At 39.0% G+C, this 16369-nt stretch overlaps 1 protein-coding gene across 15 annotated transcripts in view; it reads right to left on the bottom strand.

Annotated features, from left to right (window-relative positions):
• Window positions 1–326: 326 nt before the first annotated feature.
• cep350 (centrosomal protein 350) overlaps window positions 327–16369 on the bottom strand; it is a 42599-nt gene continuing 26556 nt past the window's right edge. For 3 of the 15 annotated variants that reach the window (XM_077222687.1, XM_077222691.1, XM_077222688.1), the window contains exons 23-40: window positions 16122–16288; window positions 15833–16035; window positions 15436–15623; window positions 14024–14111; window positions 13717–13863; window positions 13451–13605; window positions 11615–11737; window positions 9284–9510; window positions 8201–8394; window positions 7247–7388; window positions 6592–6752; window positions 6287–6423; window positions 6115–6197; window positions 4002–5998; window positions 3199–3672; window positions 2944–3090; window positions 2540–2662; window positions 327–2369 (exon numbers count right to left, since the gene is read on the bottom strand). In XM_077222687.1, the coding sequence (XP_077078802.1) occupies window positions 2208–2369; window positions 2540–2662; window positions 2944–3090; window positions 3199–3672; window positions 4002–5998; window positions 6115–6197; window positions 6287–6423; window positions 6592–6752; window positions 7247–7388; window positions 8201–8394; window positions 9284–9510; window positions 11615–11737; window positions 13451–13605; window positions 13717–13863; window positions 14024–14111; window positions 15436–15623; window positions 15833–16035; window positions 16122–16288 (4918 nt within the window). In that variant the 3' untranslated portion in view covers window positions 327–2207. The remainder of the gene's footprint in view (window positions 2370–2539; window positions 2663–2943; window positions 3091–3198; window positions 3673–4001; window positions 5999–6114; window positions 6198–6286; window positions 6424–6591; window positions 6753–7246; window positions 7389–8200; window positions 8395–9283; window positions 9511–11614; window positions 11738–13450; window positions 13606–13716; window positions 13864–14023; window positions 14112–15435; window positions 15624–15832; window positions 16036–16121; window positions 16289–16369) is intronic. The other 12 variants (XM_077222689.1, XM_077222693.1, XM_077222703.1 and 9 more) reach the window with 7 other exon arrangements.

Genomic DNA, 16369 nt, shown 5'->3' with positions numbered 1-16369 from the left:
CTGTGCAGCTGCAATGCGTTTTACATAAAGACTTCAATATTCTCGAGAAAAGGAGTTTTCCCATAGCGTAAGCTACTTACGCAATAGGAGAGACCTCTTGAAAGGGAACACTTTTCTTTACAAAAACAAACAACCAACAAACAAAGATGGACGTACTGAGCCCTTGAGCAATCCTGCTGAAAGATACACAAGGAGTAAAAATCCTCCTTTAAAAGAAAACAAATGTGTCCTTGTGCCAGCAATAGTGTAACTACCATTTATCTTTCCTTAAAAAGACAAAAATGTACTTTAAAAAGGTTCTGAAACAAATGATCTCACAGCAAATGTTATGACTGAGAAATGAGATCATCTTTATTTACAATTTCCAAAGGATCAGTTCAGTTAACAAATATATCTATAATATGTACATGGAAGCAAAAGGAACCATGCCCATTTTCACAGCAATCTTCCATGAGTCCACTCACAGGAGATAGGCATCGACTCTTATTTACATGGGTAAAACAATTTACAAGTCTTCAAGTGCACCTCTGTCACTCACAGTACATCATTATAAATACACATACACTTACGGGATGAAAAACATTTCTATGACCTACAAATTTAAAAGTAGAAACTGATTATCAAACCATTTGTGCCACACAAATCCTAATTTTACCTAAGGCAGAGAATTACCCACCCATAGTTAAAAATTTAAACTTATTAGCCAAAAAGACTATTAGTAGTAGCCTATTCTCGGAACGAGGTAGAGATCTCCGTTACCTATTAGACGTGCTTTTGGATGAGCGACTGATGCTGGGTGTCAGAGACTCTGTTGCTGCATAGATGAAGATTAACCCACTGACACGGCACAATATTCTAGATCTAACCTCACAGGTCACTAAAGGACAGACTGGCTCAGAAAAAGTACAGCTTTAAGAGAGGTGAGAAAGGGCTGGTTACAGCTAATTAAACATCTCAGACACTATGATCATAGAATGTTTCTGATGAAACCAGGATTATAATGGGAGACTGATTTACAAACAAATATGTACATCACAGTATTTGTAGACAACAGTTTGGCTATAAAAACGAGATGGACGTGCTGAGCCCTTGAGCAATTCCTCTGTAAGGTACACAATGTGTAAAACGCCTCCTTTAAAAGTAAACAAATATGTCCTTGTGCCAGCGATAGTGTAACATTACCATTGATATTTCCTTAAAAAGACAAAAATGTACTTTAAAAAGGTTCTGATGATGGACACACACACACAGAGTAAGGCAGAAATGTACATCTTACACTATTAGAGGTTTGTCCAGCTATGAAGAAAAAAGTTAAGACACCATTAAAGCCAAAGGGACCGTTATGACAAGTCAAAGGAAGGCTGGGAAAAGTAGCTCATGCATGAGCAAACATAACAATGGAGGCACTTAAAATGAATTTGATAAAAGGCAAATGTTAAGGCTAGAACCCAGCATGTCAGTGTTCAGCACAGTTAATATATGTCCAATTCAATCTTTTGGCATCTAATAACCATAGCGTGTGTTGCCAATACAACATTGCTTGAAGGATCAAAACAAAGCCATTGCAAGAACAGTTTTCCTGTAGCTTTCAAAAAGCAGTTAAATATCATTTAAATATTTTTGCATTCAACATTATCTTGCATCAAATCCCTTTACATTGTATTGCCATTTAAACATTCAAATTGTACTTATTGTGCTTCGTTCTGCAATTAATCATGTCAATGGTAAAATAATCTCTTTTCTTTACATACTTTCAAATTCAAATGCTCCTTTTTTAAAATATAAATTAATAGGATTAAAAGAAAAAACAAGTATATGTTATTATACAATCTAACTGGAAATAGAAACAAGTCTGTAAGTATTAAGGTCATTGTATAAGACTTCAGAATGGCAGAGCCTGTTTTAGCAGCAATGATGAACAGACACAGTGTGGGGAATCTGGACCCAAACAGCTGCTACGGTTAACACTGGAACACCAAGAGTGTTCATCAGACTTCCCGGATGAGAATGTGATTATCTCCACGACAAGTCAGACCTCTTGACAAGGTGTTATGGCCTTGAATCCTGAATCCACTATCGGTCTTGTCGTGGACTGCACAAGCAGACTGAATGGGAATTCCTCTCTAAATGTCCTTTTATGCCAAAGCTTGGATTTTATGTTTAACAGAAGGTACCTAAAACGTTTCGCTGTACAGACGAGAGCATCATCAAAGAGTTCTTTTGGACGACTTCTCTTGGATTTGGGTCAGAACGTCAGCCGTGTCTTTTAGCAAGGCATCAAAAATACCATCAGCTAGCTGCATCTTTACAAAAAGTTCATCTTCATCATAGTTTACCCACTGGGATTCCTCCTCATGCAACTCCTGGACCTAGAAGTGGACGAGTGATCATGGAGTTATGCATTTAGTATAAACTGCATACTATACTTACCATAATTAAGCTTAAGTGGCAACATTAAAATAGATGTACTCCATAATCAGCAAGTTTTTGTTGCAATTTGACACACTAGCATTCTGAATAGGAAGTTAAAAACACTTACTAAAATGTGGTCAACTCGGTCTCGCTTTTTCCGTCCAAATTTGATCATTTTCTGCCAGTCTGTTTTCTGGTTCGGCTCTTTCTTTAGACCACACAACTTTAATACCTCAGTGGTGACAAATTCCTAAGAAAAAACAAACAAACAAAAAAACCATACATATTAAAATAAGTAAATAAATAAATAAAATAATATACAATCATGTAAGTAGGGTAACTACTTGTTGCCTAACTACTTGTTGCTAAGTTGTGTCCTCGTTACACATTACAAGTAGTTACTATAGTAGTAACTATAAATTATGCATAACTACAGCCAACTAACTTTAACACACCGTGACAAGGACACCTTAAAATAAAGTATAACTAAGTATTATTGACAACTATAAGCGGTATTGTCATCTTGCATACCTGGACTGTTGTGATGTCATTGGGGCATTTCACCCGATGGAAGTAGGTGGAATTAAGGCGACGTGGCTTCATCCATTGTGGCAGATCAACTTTCGGATCTTCTGCATAGATGTCTTGAATGACCTCCCATGATAAATCAAAGACCGTCTGTAAATAAATACAACAGCAAAAAATTTTATTGATTTTCCTGGAAATGTTCACAAAAACCTTCCCAAGGCTAAACAAACACATAAATGTCAGATTCTCACTCCCTACCAGTCTGTAGCTTCGTTGACATTGAGCATCCAGGTCACTGGCTTTGGCGTCTCCTTCTAGGAAACTATTAGAGGGTTGAGGTTTGGGTACTGCAGTCAGACTTGGTCGACCATGACCCAGTTTGCAGCTTTTCCAGATTTCTTGAGTAGCAGCGATGACCAGTTTCTCCACCTCCTGGACAGTGTGAGGAACAACCATGGCAGGCTCCTCTGGTTGCTTCATCTGAACAGGAAGTTCAGGCCTGGGTGGTGTTTTGACCTGTTCCCCTGCACCCAAACTCAGGGAGCCAGAAATCCCATCTGGCTGCTGTTGAAGTTTTTGCTTTTGCTGCTGTTTGCGTGAACTGAGACCAAAGTCCTCATCGAACCAGTCCTGCTCGTCACCAAGGACATCGAAGAGCTCACGGCTCAGCTCCAGCTCTGCCAGACGTTTAGCTAACTCTTCCTGTCCACTTGTACCCAGGACAGGGCTCTCCTGTTGAAGAGGCATAGTTAACTTTCATCAAGATCACCCCTTAACAACCTTCATTAAGAGAAGATCTGATTTAACTTTACATGTTCTATTTGAACTTTGCAACACACTGCAGGCCTAAAAAGAAGGTTCCAAGGTAACATCAGTCTTTGGATATCTGTCAATTCAGCTGGAAATGTCAACTTAAGCATTACACATCAGCAATGTTATCAGTTTGTTGGGTAAATCATTCACTTGTTTTCAATAACTTTAAACAAAGTTTTTTAAACTGGTCTCTCATTTTATCGAGTTCTATAGGATCTTAAGATTAATCAAAATAGTCAGTCACTTACAGGTCTGTTGCAATGCTCTGGAGATGAAAGTTCTTCCTGATCATCATCAAAGAAGGTGCGGAAACTGTCCGTCTTTGTTTTGGATGCAGACCTGCTCTGAGATTTGAAGTTGTTGCTTCTAAGTCCATCATCTTCATTGATGAAGTCTCTTTTCAACTGATTAGCAGCTGATAACTTCCCCTCTTTGTCTTTCTTGATCTTCTGAAAGTGCTTCACCGCATCACTTAGGAAGTTTTCCACAAGTTTATCTGCGAGGGTAGTCAAAGCTCTTTTGTTATTCAAGTCTTCTCTGTTGTCTAGACTGGCCTCCTCGATTGAGATGTCAGTGGATTTCTGAAGACCATCAATTCTTGATTTCTCACCCTCAACCAACAGGTCCAAAATGACTGCTGTTGGTTCCTCTTCCTGCTTTTGGTTTATGGATGTCCCTTTATCCAATATATTGAGCAATGGAACAACTTCAACAGATGCGTCCTCGAATCTGAGAATGACGTCCCTGTCGCTGCCGTTAGGCACTGTGTGCGGACCTTTGTCACAGTCCTTAATGATATTGCAGTCAATATCGTTAAAATCCAGGTTATGCTGAGATTTAATAAAGGTGCTTTGCCCAGTGGAAAGCTGTTTGATGTTGCGTTCCAATGGCTTTTCATGCTCATCCAAGGGTTCTCTGGCCTCAGGATGTAAATCTAGGTCAGATTTTTCTCCTTTCATTTTGTTTAGCAGATTTATGTGCTCCAACTGCTTCTCTGAGCTTTTGTTTTTTCTGTTTGGCTGGTCATCACATGAGGAATCTTCATCTTCTGTGTCTGCACTGGCCTCAAACTTCTCTGGAAGACGAGAGATCTTGTCCGGTGGGGCAAATAAACCATGTTTTTCCCTACACTCAAAGTACACCACCCCATCATACGTTCCATTGTTACTTCCCTCAGGGTTGTCCAGTTCAACCCCAGCCCAGAATCCATTGGCAAAGTTAGTTTGTCCCTTGAATCTCAGTGTCCCTGGTTGTATATTACTCACCAGAACCCGGTCACCAATGCAGAAGCTTGGCAATTCGTCCTTTATTGGCAAGATTGGCATTTGGGGCTGGGGGGAAGTTGGACATTTTGAAGGGCTGGTGATGTCTTCTTTGGAGCCTTTACCAAGGCTATTCAGGTCTACATGACTTTCAGTTTGGAAGCTGCCATTAGTACTTCCTGATTGGACACTTAATTCTTCTTCAATTTCCTCTTCACTACTGTACATTGGAGACTTAAAAGATTTTTCTTTAGGCTCTGGGGCAGAAGGTGATGTAGGCTTTGATTCATGGTTTTCCTCCTTGAATGACGACCCAAAGGAAGACTCAAAGTCATCGTTATAGCCATCACCTGGGGGTGACTGTGAATCTTTCATTTTTGGTAAATCCTCCCTCTTGGACAACAAGAAGTCAGGGGTATAAGAACGATCTATGACTGAAGGAGTCTTTTCAGCTGAAGGGTAGACTATATCTTTTGATTTCGCCACAGGAGATACATTTGAATCAGCAAATCTCATACTCTCTCCAGCTTCTGCAGAATCTAGAAATGCTGGCTTGTCTTCAGCATCCTTCTCAGACAATCTTTCCTCTTCAAATTTGAAGTTCACATCCTTTAGAAATGGCACATGAAGCCCAAGATCCAGTTTAAGCAGAGGGTGAGAGTGCTGGTCAGATTGGTCATTCTCAGACCTCTCTGTCTTTGCATATTCCAGTTCCTCCATAATCCCAGACTTGTGGCAAGAGACCACACTCTCATCTCCTGAAAGGAGGTCATTGGCCTCTGGCCTGGCAGAATGCTCTTTGATCGAGGGGGCATCTTCTGACTGGTGGCTTAGATATTCTGGACTATGCAAGCTCCTCAAAATGTCCATATGTTCTGGACTTCCCATAACTGGGGTTGGAGTGACTGTAGGAGGATCTTCATCTGAGGAAATGTCATCATTTTCTGATGAATACTTATGAAGTCCTGATGGTGCAGCATCATCTGCGAACAAATACAGACACCATGCACAATTATAACATTATGTATCCTTTTATTCTGTTTCGAAGCAATATTCTCAATTTCAGCATGTATGTGCTGTAGTCTAAAAGGCATTGCACCTTTATCTGCTGACCCGTCCGTAGGGACAGTCTCTGATTTCTCAGTTTCTGTGACAATCTTCCAGTTCTTGCTAGTCTCAGGCCTGTGAAAGTAAACATGCATCAACTGTTATGAGCACAAAAAAAAGAATAAAGAGTGAATTAAAAATGACTGTTAAATGTCAAGGCTGACCTCTGAAGAGGAGGGGGTTTTATCCGAGGCTTTTCAGTGGCTGACGTGGGAGTTTTAATTTGGGGTTTGGTAGCTGGAGTGCTGTCAGGCTCTTTACTCAACTCAGCCTTGGTCTTCTGAATAAAGTCATTATATGACTGGGGAACCATAGGAAGAGACCGTCACAAACATTAACACATACAGCATAATAAGAAGTATAGCCAATTAAAATAATATTGAAAAATTGCAAGAAAAGTTATTTATTTTAAAGGAAAAGCACAATGTTCCACAGAAATAAGTGAATATGGAAGGTGCTGCTCGCTGACCTCCAACTGTTTCAGTAGACTCGCTTCCTGAGCTTTCAGACGCTCTTTTTGCCTCTTTTTTTGCTCTTTCTTCAGTTGGTACACCACTGATTTGCGCTTGCGGAGCTCGTCCTTGAGGGCACGAATGCGACTCTCAATATCACTCTGATCAGATGTGGTCTCTAAGGTAAAGTACAAAAATATTACACAACCTCAGCTAAGAGATATGAAGTTAAACCATTGTCATCACCAAAAACATTGCCTCATGTGGCAGTAAATATTCTCTATAAAGATTAGAGGCTAAATAAAACATTTGAATATTATAGATAGACAATGTTTGAATCATAAAAGGACCACATTCTTTTTCACACAGATAATCAGTAAAAGGCAGGTAGATTCATCTGTGCTTCTACAACATGACTAAGTGGTTTGAGCCAGAGAAGTGCGCAAAACAGAGCTAAACATCAAGCATTATATATGTTCCTCTTCCAGTCTTCACACCTCCAATTTAGTAACGAGTGAATAAGAAGAGGTAGTCAATTTAAAAGATTAGGAAAGTCAAATGCTACATGAAACTGAGTATTCTAGACGTTGCAATTTACAAGGAAAACAGGCCTAGACGATAGAGCAAATCCTGATTATTTCAGAAGTCTGCTGGGTGAAGCAAGGATCTTACCGGATGGAGTGGCCGAATGAGGGTCACAGGTGTGGACCTCACTGGTCTTGGATTTGGAGCACACCTGCATCTTGCTGCTTTCACTAGTGCCAGGCTGGCTACTGTCTGAATGATGAAGAGAGCTGACTTTCCCTGGAGGAGACTGCCACATACGCACACATACACACACACGAAGAGGGATCCAAGGTCAGGACATGTAAATCACACTCACTAAAGAGAGCTATAATCAACCCTGTGTAATGTCACAAAATATTAAAAACAACTTGTGCTTGTAAGATGCAAACAACTTTGCAAATCCTCAATGCTCAATATTCAATAACTGCTCTAATAATATCAAATATAAACATTAGATGCAGCATATTCCATGTTTGACTTCCTGTCCTAATGTTCCAATACACTGTGACAGCCACACTACTGAACTGCTCTAAAGCACGTACACGGACATTTGCATGGTAAAAATGGGCAAAAGATTCCTTAACAGAGTTGTGTGAGGCTCATATCAAATGATAAGGAGCATTTAGTTGCAGTTATTGTCCTTAATGGTGCCGATAATTACATATTAGCTTTAAGGGGGGCATTTACTTTCTCACAGGACTGATATAGGTGTAATCTAACTCAGTGGTTCTCAATCCTGGTCCTGGGGACCCACAATTCTACACATTTTATATGTCTCCTTTATCTGACACACCCAGTTCAGTTCATAGAGCTCCTTCCTAATGAGCTGATGATCTGAATCAGGTGTGATAAATGAGGGAGACATACAAACCTTGCAGAGCAGTGGGTCCCCAGGACCAGGATTGAGAACCACTAAGGAACAAAACAAATATTAAATTATAGTATTTTGTATTCACTCAGCTAACAGTTGAGCACTCTAAATGGACAATTTCACAAACATAGGGGGCAAATACTTTTTTTTTTAAACAAAACTATTTGCTCTGCAGGTTTCATTTTCACCTGTTTGCTGTCTGTGGCATTAAACTCAGGTGAATAGAGGGTATCAGGAGCAGGGCTGCTTCCCGGCTGAGGAGCATGGAGCTCAGAGACAGACTGGTCTGAGGAAGGGCTTGCCAGCTGCTCTGGAACAGACAAATCAGTGTGCACACTGGACACAGACAGTGCTGGAGAGTCGTCATCTTCACTGACTGCTTCTGTGAAAACATGGATGAAGATATACAAGAAATCACAGGTCAATTTATAATCTTTGCTTTGACGCTCTTAAACACCAACCTTCAAAACAAGTAAACATAACACGGTGTGGAAAACCTTTCCAGGGGCTAAAAGAGCACATTAATAAATCAAAAATCCACAAAAGGCTGTGCTGTTCAGTGATTTTACCCCAACAAAAGATGTCGTTACACATAAGGTGAAGTTCCTAAAACCCCCTTAACCATGATATTAAAACTGTAATAAAACTTCTATTGAATTTTTATCAAACAAAAAAAGGAAACAAATGACAACAACTTTTTTAAAATAACAATCACAGTATAAATTGTAGAAAATAACAAGGCCTAACTTAACCAGTTGTCAGTAAGATTTTTTTAACACGTTTTGAAAGAAGTCTCTTATACTCACCAAGGCTGCTTTTATTTGATCAAAAATACACTAAAATCAGTAATTTTATGAAATATTATTACTTTAAAGTATCTAATATTTGTATGTAATGGTAATTCCTAGCATCCATTAAGTCTTCAGTGTCACATGATTCTTCAGAAATCTTCTAAAATGCTGATTGACTGCTCAAGAAACATTTCTTATTATTATCAATGTTGAAAACAGTTCTGCTAGTTAATTTTTTGTGGAAACAAAGGATTTCAGGATTCTTTGATGAATAGAAAGTTCAAAACAACAGAATTTATTTGAAGTGGAAATGTTTTAATCATTACTATCGCTTTTGATTAATTTAATGTTTCCTTGCTGAATAAAGGTATTCATTTCTTTCAAAACAAATCTTACTGACCTACAACTTTTGAATGGTAGTGCATACGGAGTACAACTGATGTGTGGGGTCACTGATATGAATACGTTGTCAAATTTCACCTTGCCCTGTGGGACTCTCTTGCCCACCGCTGGTTTTACTGTGCTCACTTTCCCGGTGCAGTGGTGTTCTGTTGCGTGGCTGCTGCTGTTTTTCCCAGGCCGCCAGAGCCTGCTTCTCCATGCGGCGCACTTCAGCCTCCTCTGCATCCAAACGCTGCCTCCACTCGAGAAGTTCCTCCGCATGTCTGCGCCTCTGCATCAACTGCTGCTCCCTTTTAGTGAGAAATCTACAGGACAGAGAGTGAAAGAGACAAAAGAGAGACAGAAAAGGCAGAAGAAGGGAGAACAAGATTGTGTAAAGCAAAGTGACACAATTTGGAGACATACCACCATAAGAGCAGGCAAAGCAGACGTCCAAATAATGCCACTCACCCACCTTCTTCAAACAACAGATTAGTCTCAATTCCAAAGGATGTGCAAACAAACAAACCCAGACACAAACACACACACTCCAAAACATGCTTCCCAAAACAGGCATGCCTCCGATTGGAGACCTGCATTCATTTAAATAGGGGAAAATGCCAGTACTGTGCCTTTAATGTCCTTATTAGGGTAAAACTCATGCACCTGGAACAGTTCATATGTGAAACACAGAGAGATGACCACCTCACAAACTGAAACACACAGGTTCCACCCAGGGTTTGACAAAATGTTATGCTGTTGTCTCTGTAAGAGCAATCCTGCAAAGGAATTATTTTTGACACTATAATTAAATTACACTAAAGAAACGTTTGTGATTTTTTTTAATTTTGAGTGCGAATCACAACAGATTTCCTGCTATTTTTGTTTTGCACTATTGTCTCTCTCACATAGCGAATTTTCAAATGCTTTGTCAAATTATTTTTTAACAAGCTAACAAAGCACATTAAACTGAATAATTAGCATTTCATATGCTATACTGAATATTATAATATATTTATCATTTTTAGCAAGCTGCACCAGGTAAAACTTGTGCTTCACTTAAGGCAGATCATTTTTGCAGAAAAAAAAAAGTCCTCCATGCATCATGACATTGGTTTGGGAGATCAAACCCGCCTGCCTTTTTCATTGAGGTTTAAGATAATTAAAAACATGTTAGAGAAAAACAGATGGCTTTATCTAAAAGCAATCATCTTGCTTCGTGAATACAACGGCCATCTTCATCTAACCATAAATTCTATTATGTTGCCTCAGTCATATATACTCATTAGCTCATCGCGGGCTACACTTATTTAATCAGGGGCTGGAGTTAAGATTTACTGTGGCCATTGGGCAGATGAAGAAGTCCTAAACTAGCATTATTCAGAAGCATACAATATATCAGTCTGCCCGGGCCTGTCTGAAAAGAGATATTCCTTCTGGTCTCCACTCACCACAATACCAAGATCAAGAACTGATTTAACAGAGATGATTTTCTGTGCAGTGCATGGGTGAAGCTCACGAAAGTTGAAGTGGTCTAGATTGTATTCCACAACAAAATCAGAAAAAAAGTATAAATATACAAAATGATAATGAAGCCTATTTTTATTAGGATAATCAACATTAGTTGTATAGTGATTTTCATGACAATTAAGCTGCTAAATTTACCCCCCTCCTCATTATTTCTATAAATAAATATTCTTTGTTTTGCTGTTACAGCAATGACACTCTAATGACAATAAAAAATATAAATGAAAAATAAGCATTGTGGCAATTAGTTCTTAAATGTCATGAAAATGCTGTAAAAAACGTTACTGGTCATAAAACAGGCTTCATCTATGCAAAATATATTTTATTGTTTTCCATTTGAATTTGAGATACATTTTCGTGAGATTCACCATATATAAATGACATGTATATAAATTAATACAAGACAGACAAGCAATTAGGCAAAGACTGGGTTTGACAGGATCACACCACAGAGACAAAAAACAAAGGACCCAGAAATCACTCATTTAACCCACCATGATTTAAACAAGTCTGATCTTTGGCTTTAGGATTGACTACGGTAATCAATTTCAAGAGATTTGCTTGTATCTGTTCAACAAATAGACTCAAAAACCAATCATGAAGGATTTCGGTAAAACATTGAGTCATTAGAAATAAAAAAATTATCTTCCCCAGTCAGATAAATAACTATGATTGAATTTAAACTTGCTTTAGCCAAAGAATTAGCTTATTTCACCATGGTGTAGCTGGTTCATTTTCATCCATCCATTCATCACTGCATATTCCTTTTTTCCTGCTTGTATCCCCACCAAACATTCCCCCACCCACCCAGCTTTGGCAGTGGATGAACAAAAGCATGCTCCATGGGAAATAGGTGCTGAGAGAGGGGAGGAACGGGGAGAGGAGGATTGTGGGTAACTGTACCTGACCAACTGGCTGTAGATAAAGAGCTGGAATTTGGGGTGAAGTTTTGGGAGACAGACAGACAGAGATGCCCAGTGATGAGCCGTAAAGACAGAGAAGAAATAATGGACAGGGGAACAGTGTCTAAAAACAAAGGAAGAAAGAGAGGAGAGGACAGTCAAATATCAAGAAGCGCAGAGTTGGCGAGAATGAAACAAAAGTGAAGAGAGACAGACAAAAGAAATACAGATATGGAGACAGAGAGAGAGAGAGAGATTGAGTGTAAACATATGTAATGTGTCCTTATTTTCCTCTTACTAATGTGCAACAAACAAACAAACAAACCTGTTAGTGACTGTTAGCATTTAACTACGTGCTGCAAATCCTTAAACCACTACTGTGAGCGTCATACATAAAAACAAGTCAAACTTTCAAAAATGATCAAAGACACTGCTTTAAAAAAACATTTGTTCGAGTAAGATGAAAGGCCTTGGTAATTTCCTGGAAAAGCAGCCTGGAAATTTTTTTTGCTCCAAACAGCAGTCTGGGGAATCTCACAAAATCTCTAGTTCATATTTCAATCCTTCCAAAAATGTTTTTTTTTCATATTGAGACAATTAAAAGTATGACAATTTAAATCCTCAATTCTCATTACTGTGACTGAAAAAAAATTAATAAATAAATAAAATCACTTACTAATGTAAAAAGGTGGGTACTGAGTATATATGTATATATTTGTGAGTTTGTGTTTAATTAAAAATATATATATAATAAATTACTCAAATTCAAAGCAGTCTAAATACTATTATGTACATTTACAAGTATTTACGGTGATATAGAGCAAGTGTGGAAGTATAGTGTATATACAACAATTAAGAATATACAGTAAATAAACAAAATTTATTTACAAGTACAATTGTGAGGTATATTTGTAAATATACATAACAGTAGTATTAATTTATGCTGACCATATAAATTGTTTATATGGATGAGCACTGAATGATTACAGCTGGAAGTTATACTAAAGAGATCATCATGCTATTAGTCAGAGTGAGAAAAAGTTAGAAGCGTGTGAACGGTGCTACAATCCCAACAAAGCAAGTTATTAGTGGAATCAGACAAGCGTAAAATCCCCTTCACTCTGTGTACCAATTTTATTCGCAGGTCAAAAATGTGTGTCAGTACTATGAAGTTTTTAAACAATGGGACGACCCTCACCAGTTGCCAAGATATAACACTAAACAAGAAACTGTTGTCAAAGCATGAGTGGCTGAATATGGGAGAATGAGATCACGTACAATGGACAAAGAATTTAGAGAACACGTGGAACTTTTGAAATGCATTCGTGAAACCTCATAACCAGCTGACCAGTTTCAGAAATCCGGCTGTCAGAATGTACTTCCTGTTTACTAGTGGCATAAAAAAGCTGCTCTCAATTTAGATGTGAAAGATTCCTCCAATAATTAAGGGAGATGGGTGTTTTCCTACATAGAGCACACTTCTGTTCAAACCAAACACTGTACACACAGAAATAAACAAACACTTTAAAATGTCACACAGTCAGCAAGTTGTAGACGAACCTCAAGGAAATGAATACATGATATTAGTAGTATTAGCCGGTCATAAATGATAAGAAATCGCCCCTGAGCACACCAAACATACATTGTTTGTTTAACCTTTTTGGAAGAAGTTTGCACTGCAAAACTTATGCATCTTTAAAGTTTCATTTAAGTTTGATTAATATAATCATATAGATAAAAAATTCAGATTTTCTTCCAAACCAATGCATCACTTGAGAGGACAGAAGAGGGATAAGATGGAAGGATAGAGAAGAAACATGCGTGAGGTTTTATTTACTTCTCGTCCATGTGAGAGCGCATCTTTTTCAGTTTCTGCATGATGCTGCTGGTTTCACTGCCTGACACAGACATGGGGGAGGGACTTCGGGTCTCTGTGTCTGTCACTATCACACTGGGCGGAGCTGATTCCTCCGCTACACCCGACACAGGTGACTGCAGATGTTTGATTAAAAAAAAAAGGCAGAGAAATGTACATTGTTTCTTTATTCAGAAGAATTATAAATAAATATTATTGCTATTAAAATAATCATTCAGAAGACTGACCAACTTTGTGTCTTCAGCACTCTTGAGCCGCTCTTTGAGTTTAAGGGTTGTGTGTCTTATTCTCTCAATCTCCTCCTGCTGTTTGAAGAGCAGCTGTCTTTCTCTCCTCGCTGCTTTATTTGCCTCCTGTAGCCGTTTAATCTCTGCCTGTGGGACAAAACATACAGCAAAGTTTGAGCTTTTATTTCTGTGCCATACACAAGGACTAGCATTTGAATACTTCAACAATTGATGAACATTTAACTTAATATAAATTCCTTTACAAGTCTATCTTAGAAATAATCTCATAATTCCACATGGTTGTCACCTGTTCCTGCTGTAGCTTCATTATCAGGCCTCTCTGTTTCTTACGAAGAGGTGGCATCTTATCATCCTCGCCTTTATCTCTGAGACGCCTGGTGGAAAGGAAAGATGATGAATAACATGTCACTATAGTTCACTAGTATACGGTCTTTGAATGTATGGGTTTCTATTTTAATGAGATTTAGCAAAAAAGAAAAAAAAATACAGAAATTCATTAATTCCGCTATGTAACATACATTACTGATAACTTTTGAGGGGGTCAGTTACACACACACACACACACACACACACACACACACACACACACACACACACACACACACACACACACACACACACACACACACACACACACACACACACACACACACACACACACACACACACACACACACACAAAGTGTATATATCAGTGAGTGAAACAGAATATCGAGTGGGAAATGTACAGCGAGACTTAAATGTATCAGGATTTAAATGGATTATTAATAAAATTAAGCTATGATAATATACAATATATAATAAACAGGAAAAGTTATTAGAATTTGTAACAAAGAACAAAGTAACCTTTTTTTTTAAAAGTGCATGAATTATGACATCTCACTCAGTGAGACAAGAGCAATTATAAGGAAAGCAAATGGGGTACATTTTTTAGCATCTCACAGTTTTAACGTCCTGATCAGAGCATGTGATGCGAGTGAAACGGTAATATTTCCTCTGGAGCGGAGAGTGCTCCGCTTGCTCAGTTCACTCAGGGCCACTCGCTCATCCCAGAATGCTCAGTGATGTGCTGGTTCGAGAATATGTCAAGAATATGCATCTAAGGTTATGGACTTCAAATATTATTTTAATGGAGTTGCGAACCTTATACATAGCCTAAATGCACAGTAAACATCAAAGTTAGGAACGAAGGAGGAGAAGAAATTGAAAGGGAGTGTGGAGAAACTGAGTTAGTGAGATATACTAAAAGCGAAGTTTTCTTTAATTTTTTGCTTAAGGATAAAAAGTTTGAAATACCTTTGCAGCGCTATACTGTAAAAAAACATCCCGATGTCCACAGTTTAGATGAATATGTGCCGAGCATTTTCCTCTCAATAACATAATAAACATTCAAAAAAAAATAACAGCGGTGAGAAATAAGGGTGTTGAAATTAATCATTTCTACCAAGTTCTTATATCTGTCTGCTTGCATTCATTGACGAAAACATAGCCATGTGCAGTAATAGTAATAAGTAATTATTTACACAGTAATGATTTGATGTCGGAGTGAGATTTAAGGCAACGTCGTTTTACCAGTGAGCGCGATCGTGGCTGTGAAGCATTCGCTTGGGCCATGAGCGATTGAGGGGAGCGCATTAGCATAACGCGAAACATGCTCTGATCCGGATTCAACTAAATTAACATGAACGTTTGCCCTGCCTCTTTTGGTGTTCCAGCCAGGCCAGTTCAGTCTTGGTCTTCTCTCTGAGGGCCTTCTGACGCAGACGCAAAAGAGAACTCTGATGCTGAGCTCGAACTTCCTCCTCCTTCATGTACTGACGCACCAAGTCCATGGTGAACTTGGAGAAGCTGTCCTGGCCGCTGGAGAAGGGCATGCTGTCATCCTGCTGTGTATGCCGTGACATGGAAACAGAGCATGGGAAAAACACAAGGGCTGAGTCATGTATCCATCACATACTTCTTATCAACACACCAGGAAAACACAAACAACCTCCAACTATGACAACCAAACAGAAAGAAACACAACAGGCCCGTTCATTCTGAACAAAACTGGAGTCAGAGGCATGTGGCATGAGGAGAGCTGACAGTAAATTACCTTTGAGCTCACTTTAGGGCTGGATCTGTCATGGCTGTTATCATCATCAGACTCAGGGCGAGGAATGGGCTTCCTGTCCAGTGATTCGCGACGGTGGGCTTCAGATGGTAAAAGAGAGCGGAAAGATCTTTCTTCAATGTCATCCTCTGTCATCGAATCATCAAACTTCACAGAGTACTCTGTGGCGATGGAGGCACTGTCTGCTGATTGGAAGAATAGAAAGGAAGTGGTCAAAATAACTAACATTTCCTCAGGACAAACAGAATGTCCTCAAAAATGTGAGCTTTACCTTTCTCTTCAAGCGGGCTACGCACACTGTCAGAGCAAAGGGAGTCATCGGCAGCGGTGTGAGCCTGGTCCTCGACTGAACTACTGCTCCTGTCTTTCCCTGCTGTCCTCCTCTCCTTTTGATCGGAACGAGGTGGACTCAACTGGGTACTACTGCTGCCACCACCACTAATAAAGAGACAGAAACGAGGATTTACGGACTCTATGTTCATATAAAACCATTCATTTGTGCTGTAAAAAGGAAATAAT

The sequence above is a fragment of the Siphateles boraxobius genome, unplaced genomic scaffold (assembly GCF_051911475.1).
Source record: "Siphateles boraxobius isolate OS27281-9 unplaced genomic scaffold, OSU_SipBor_1 9, whole genome shotgun sequence".
NCBI classification, from domain to species: Eukaryota; Metazoa; Chordata; class Actinopteri; order Cypriniformes; family Leuciscidae; genus Siphateles; species Siphateles boraxobius.
This window is presented reverse-complemented; position numbering and strand designations above follow the sequence as displayed.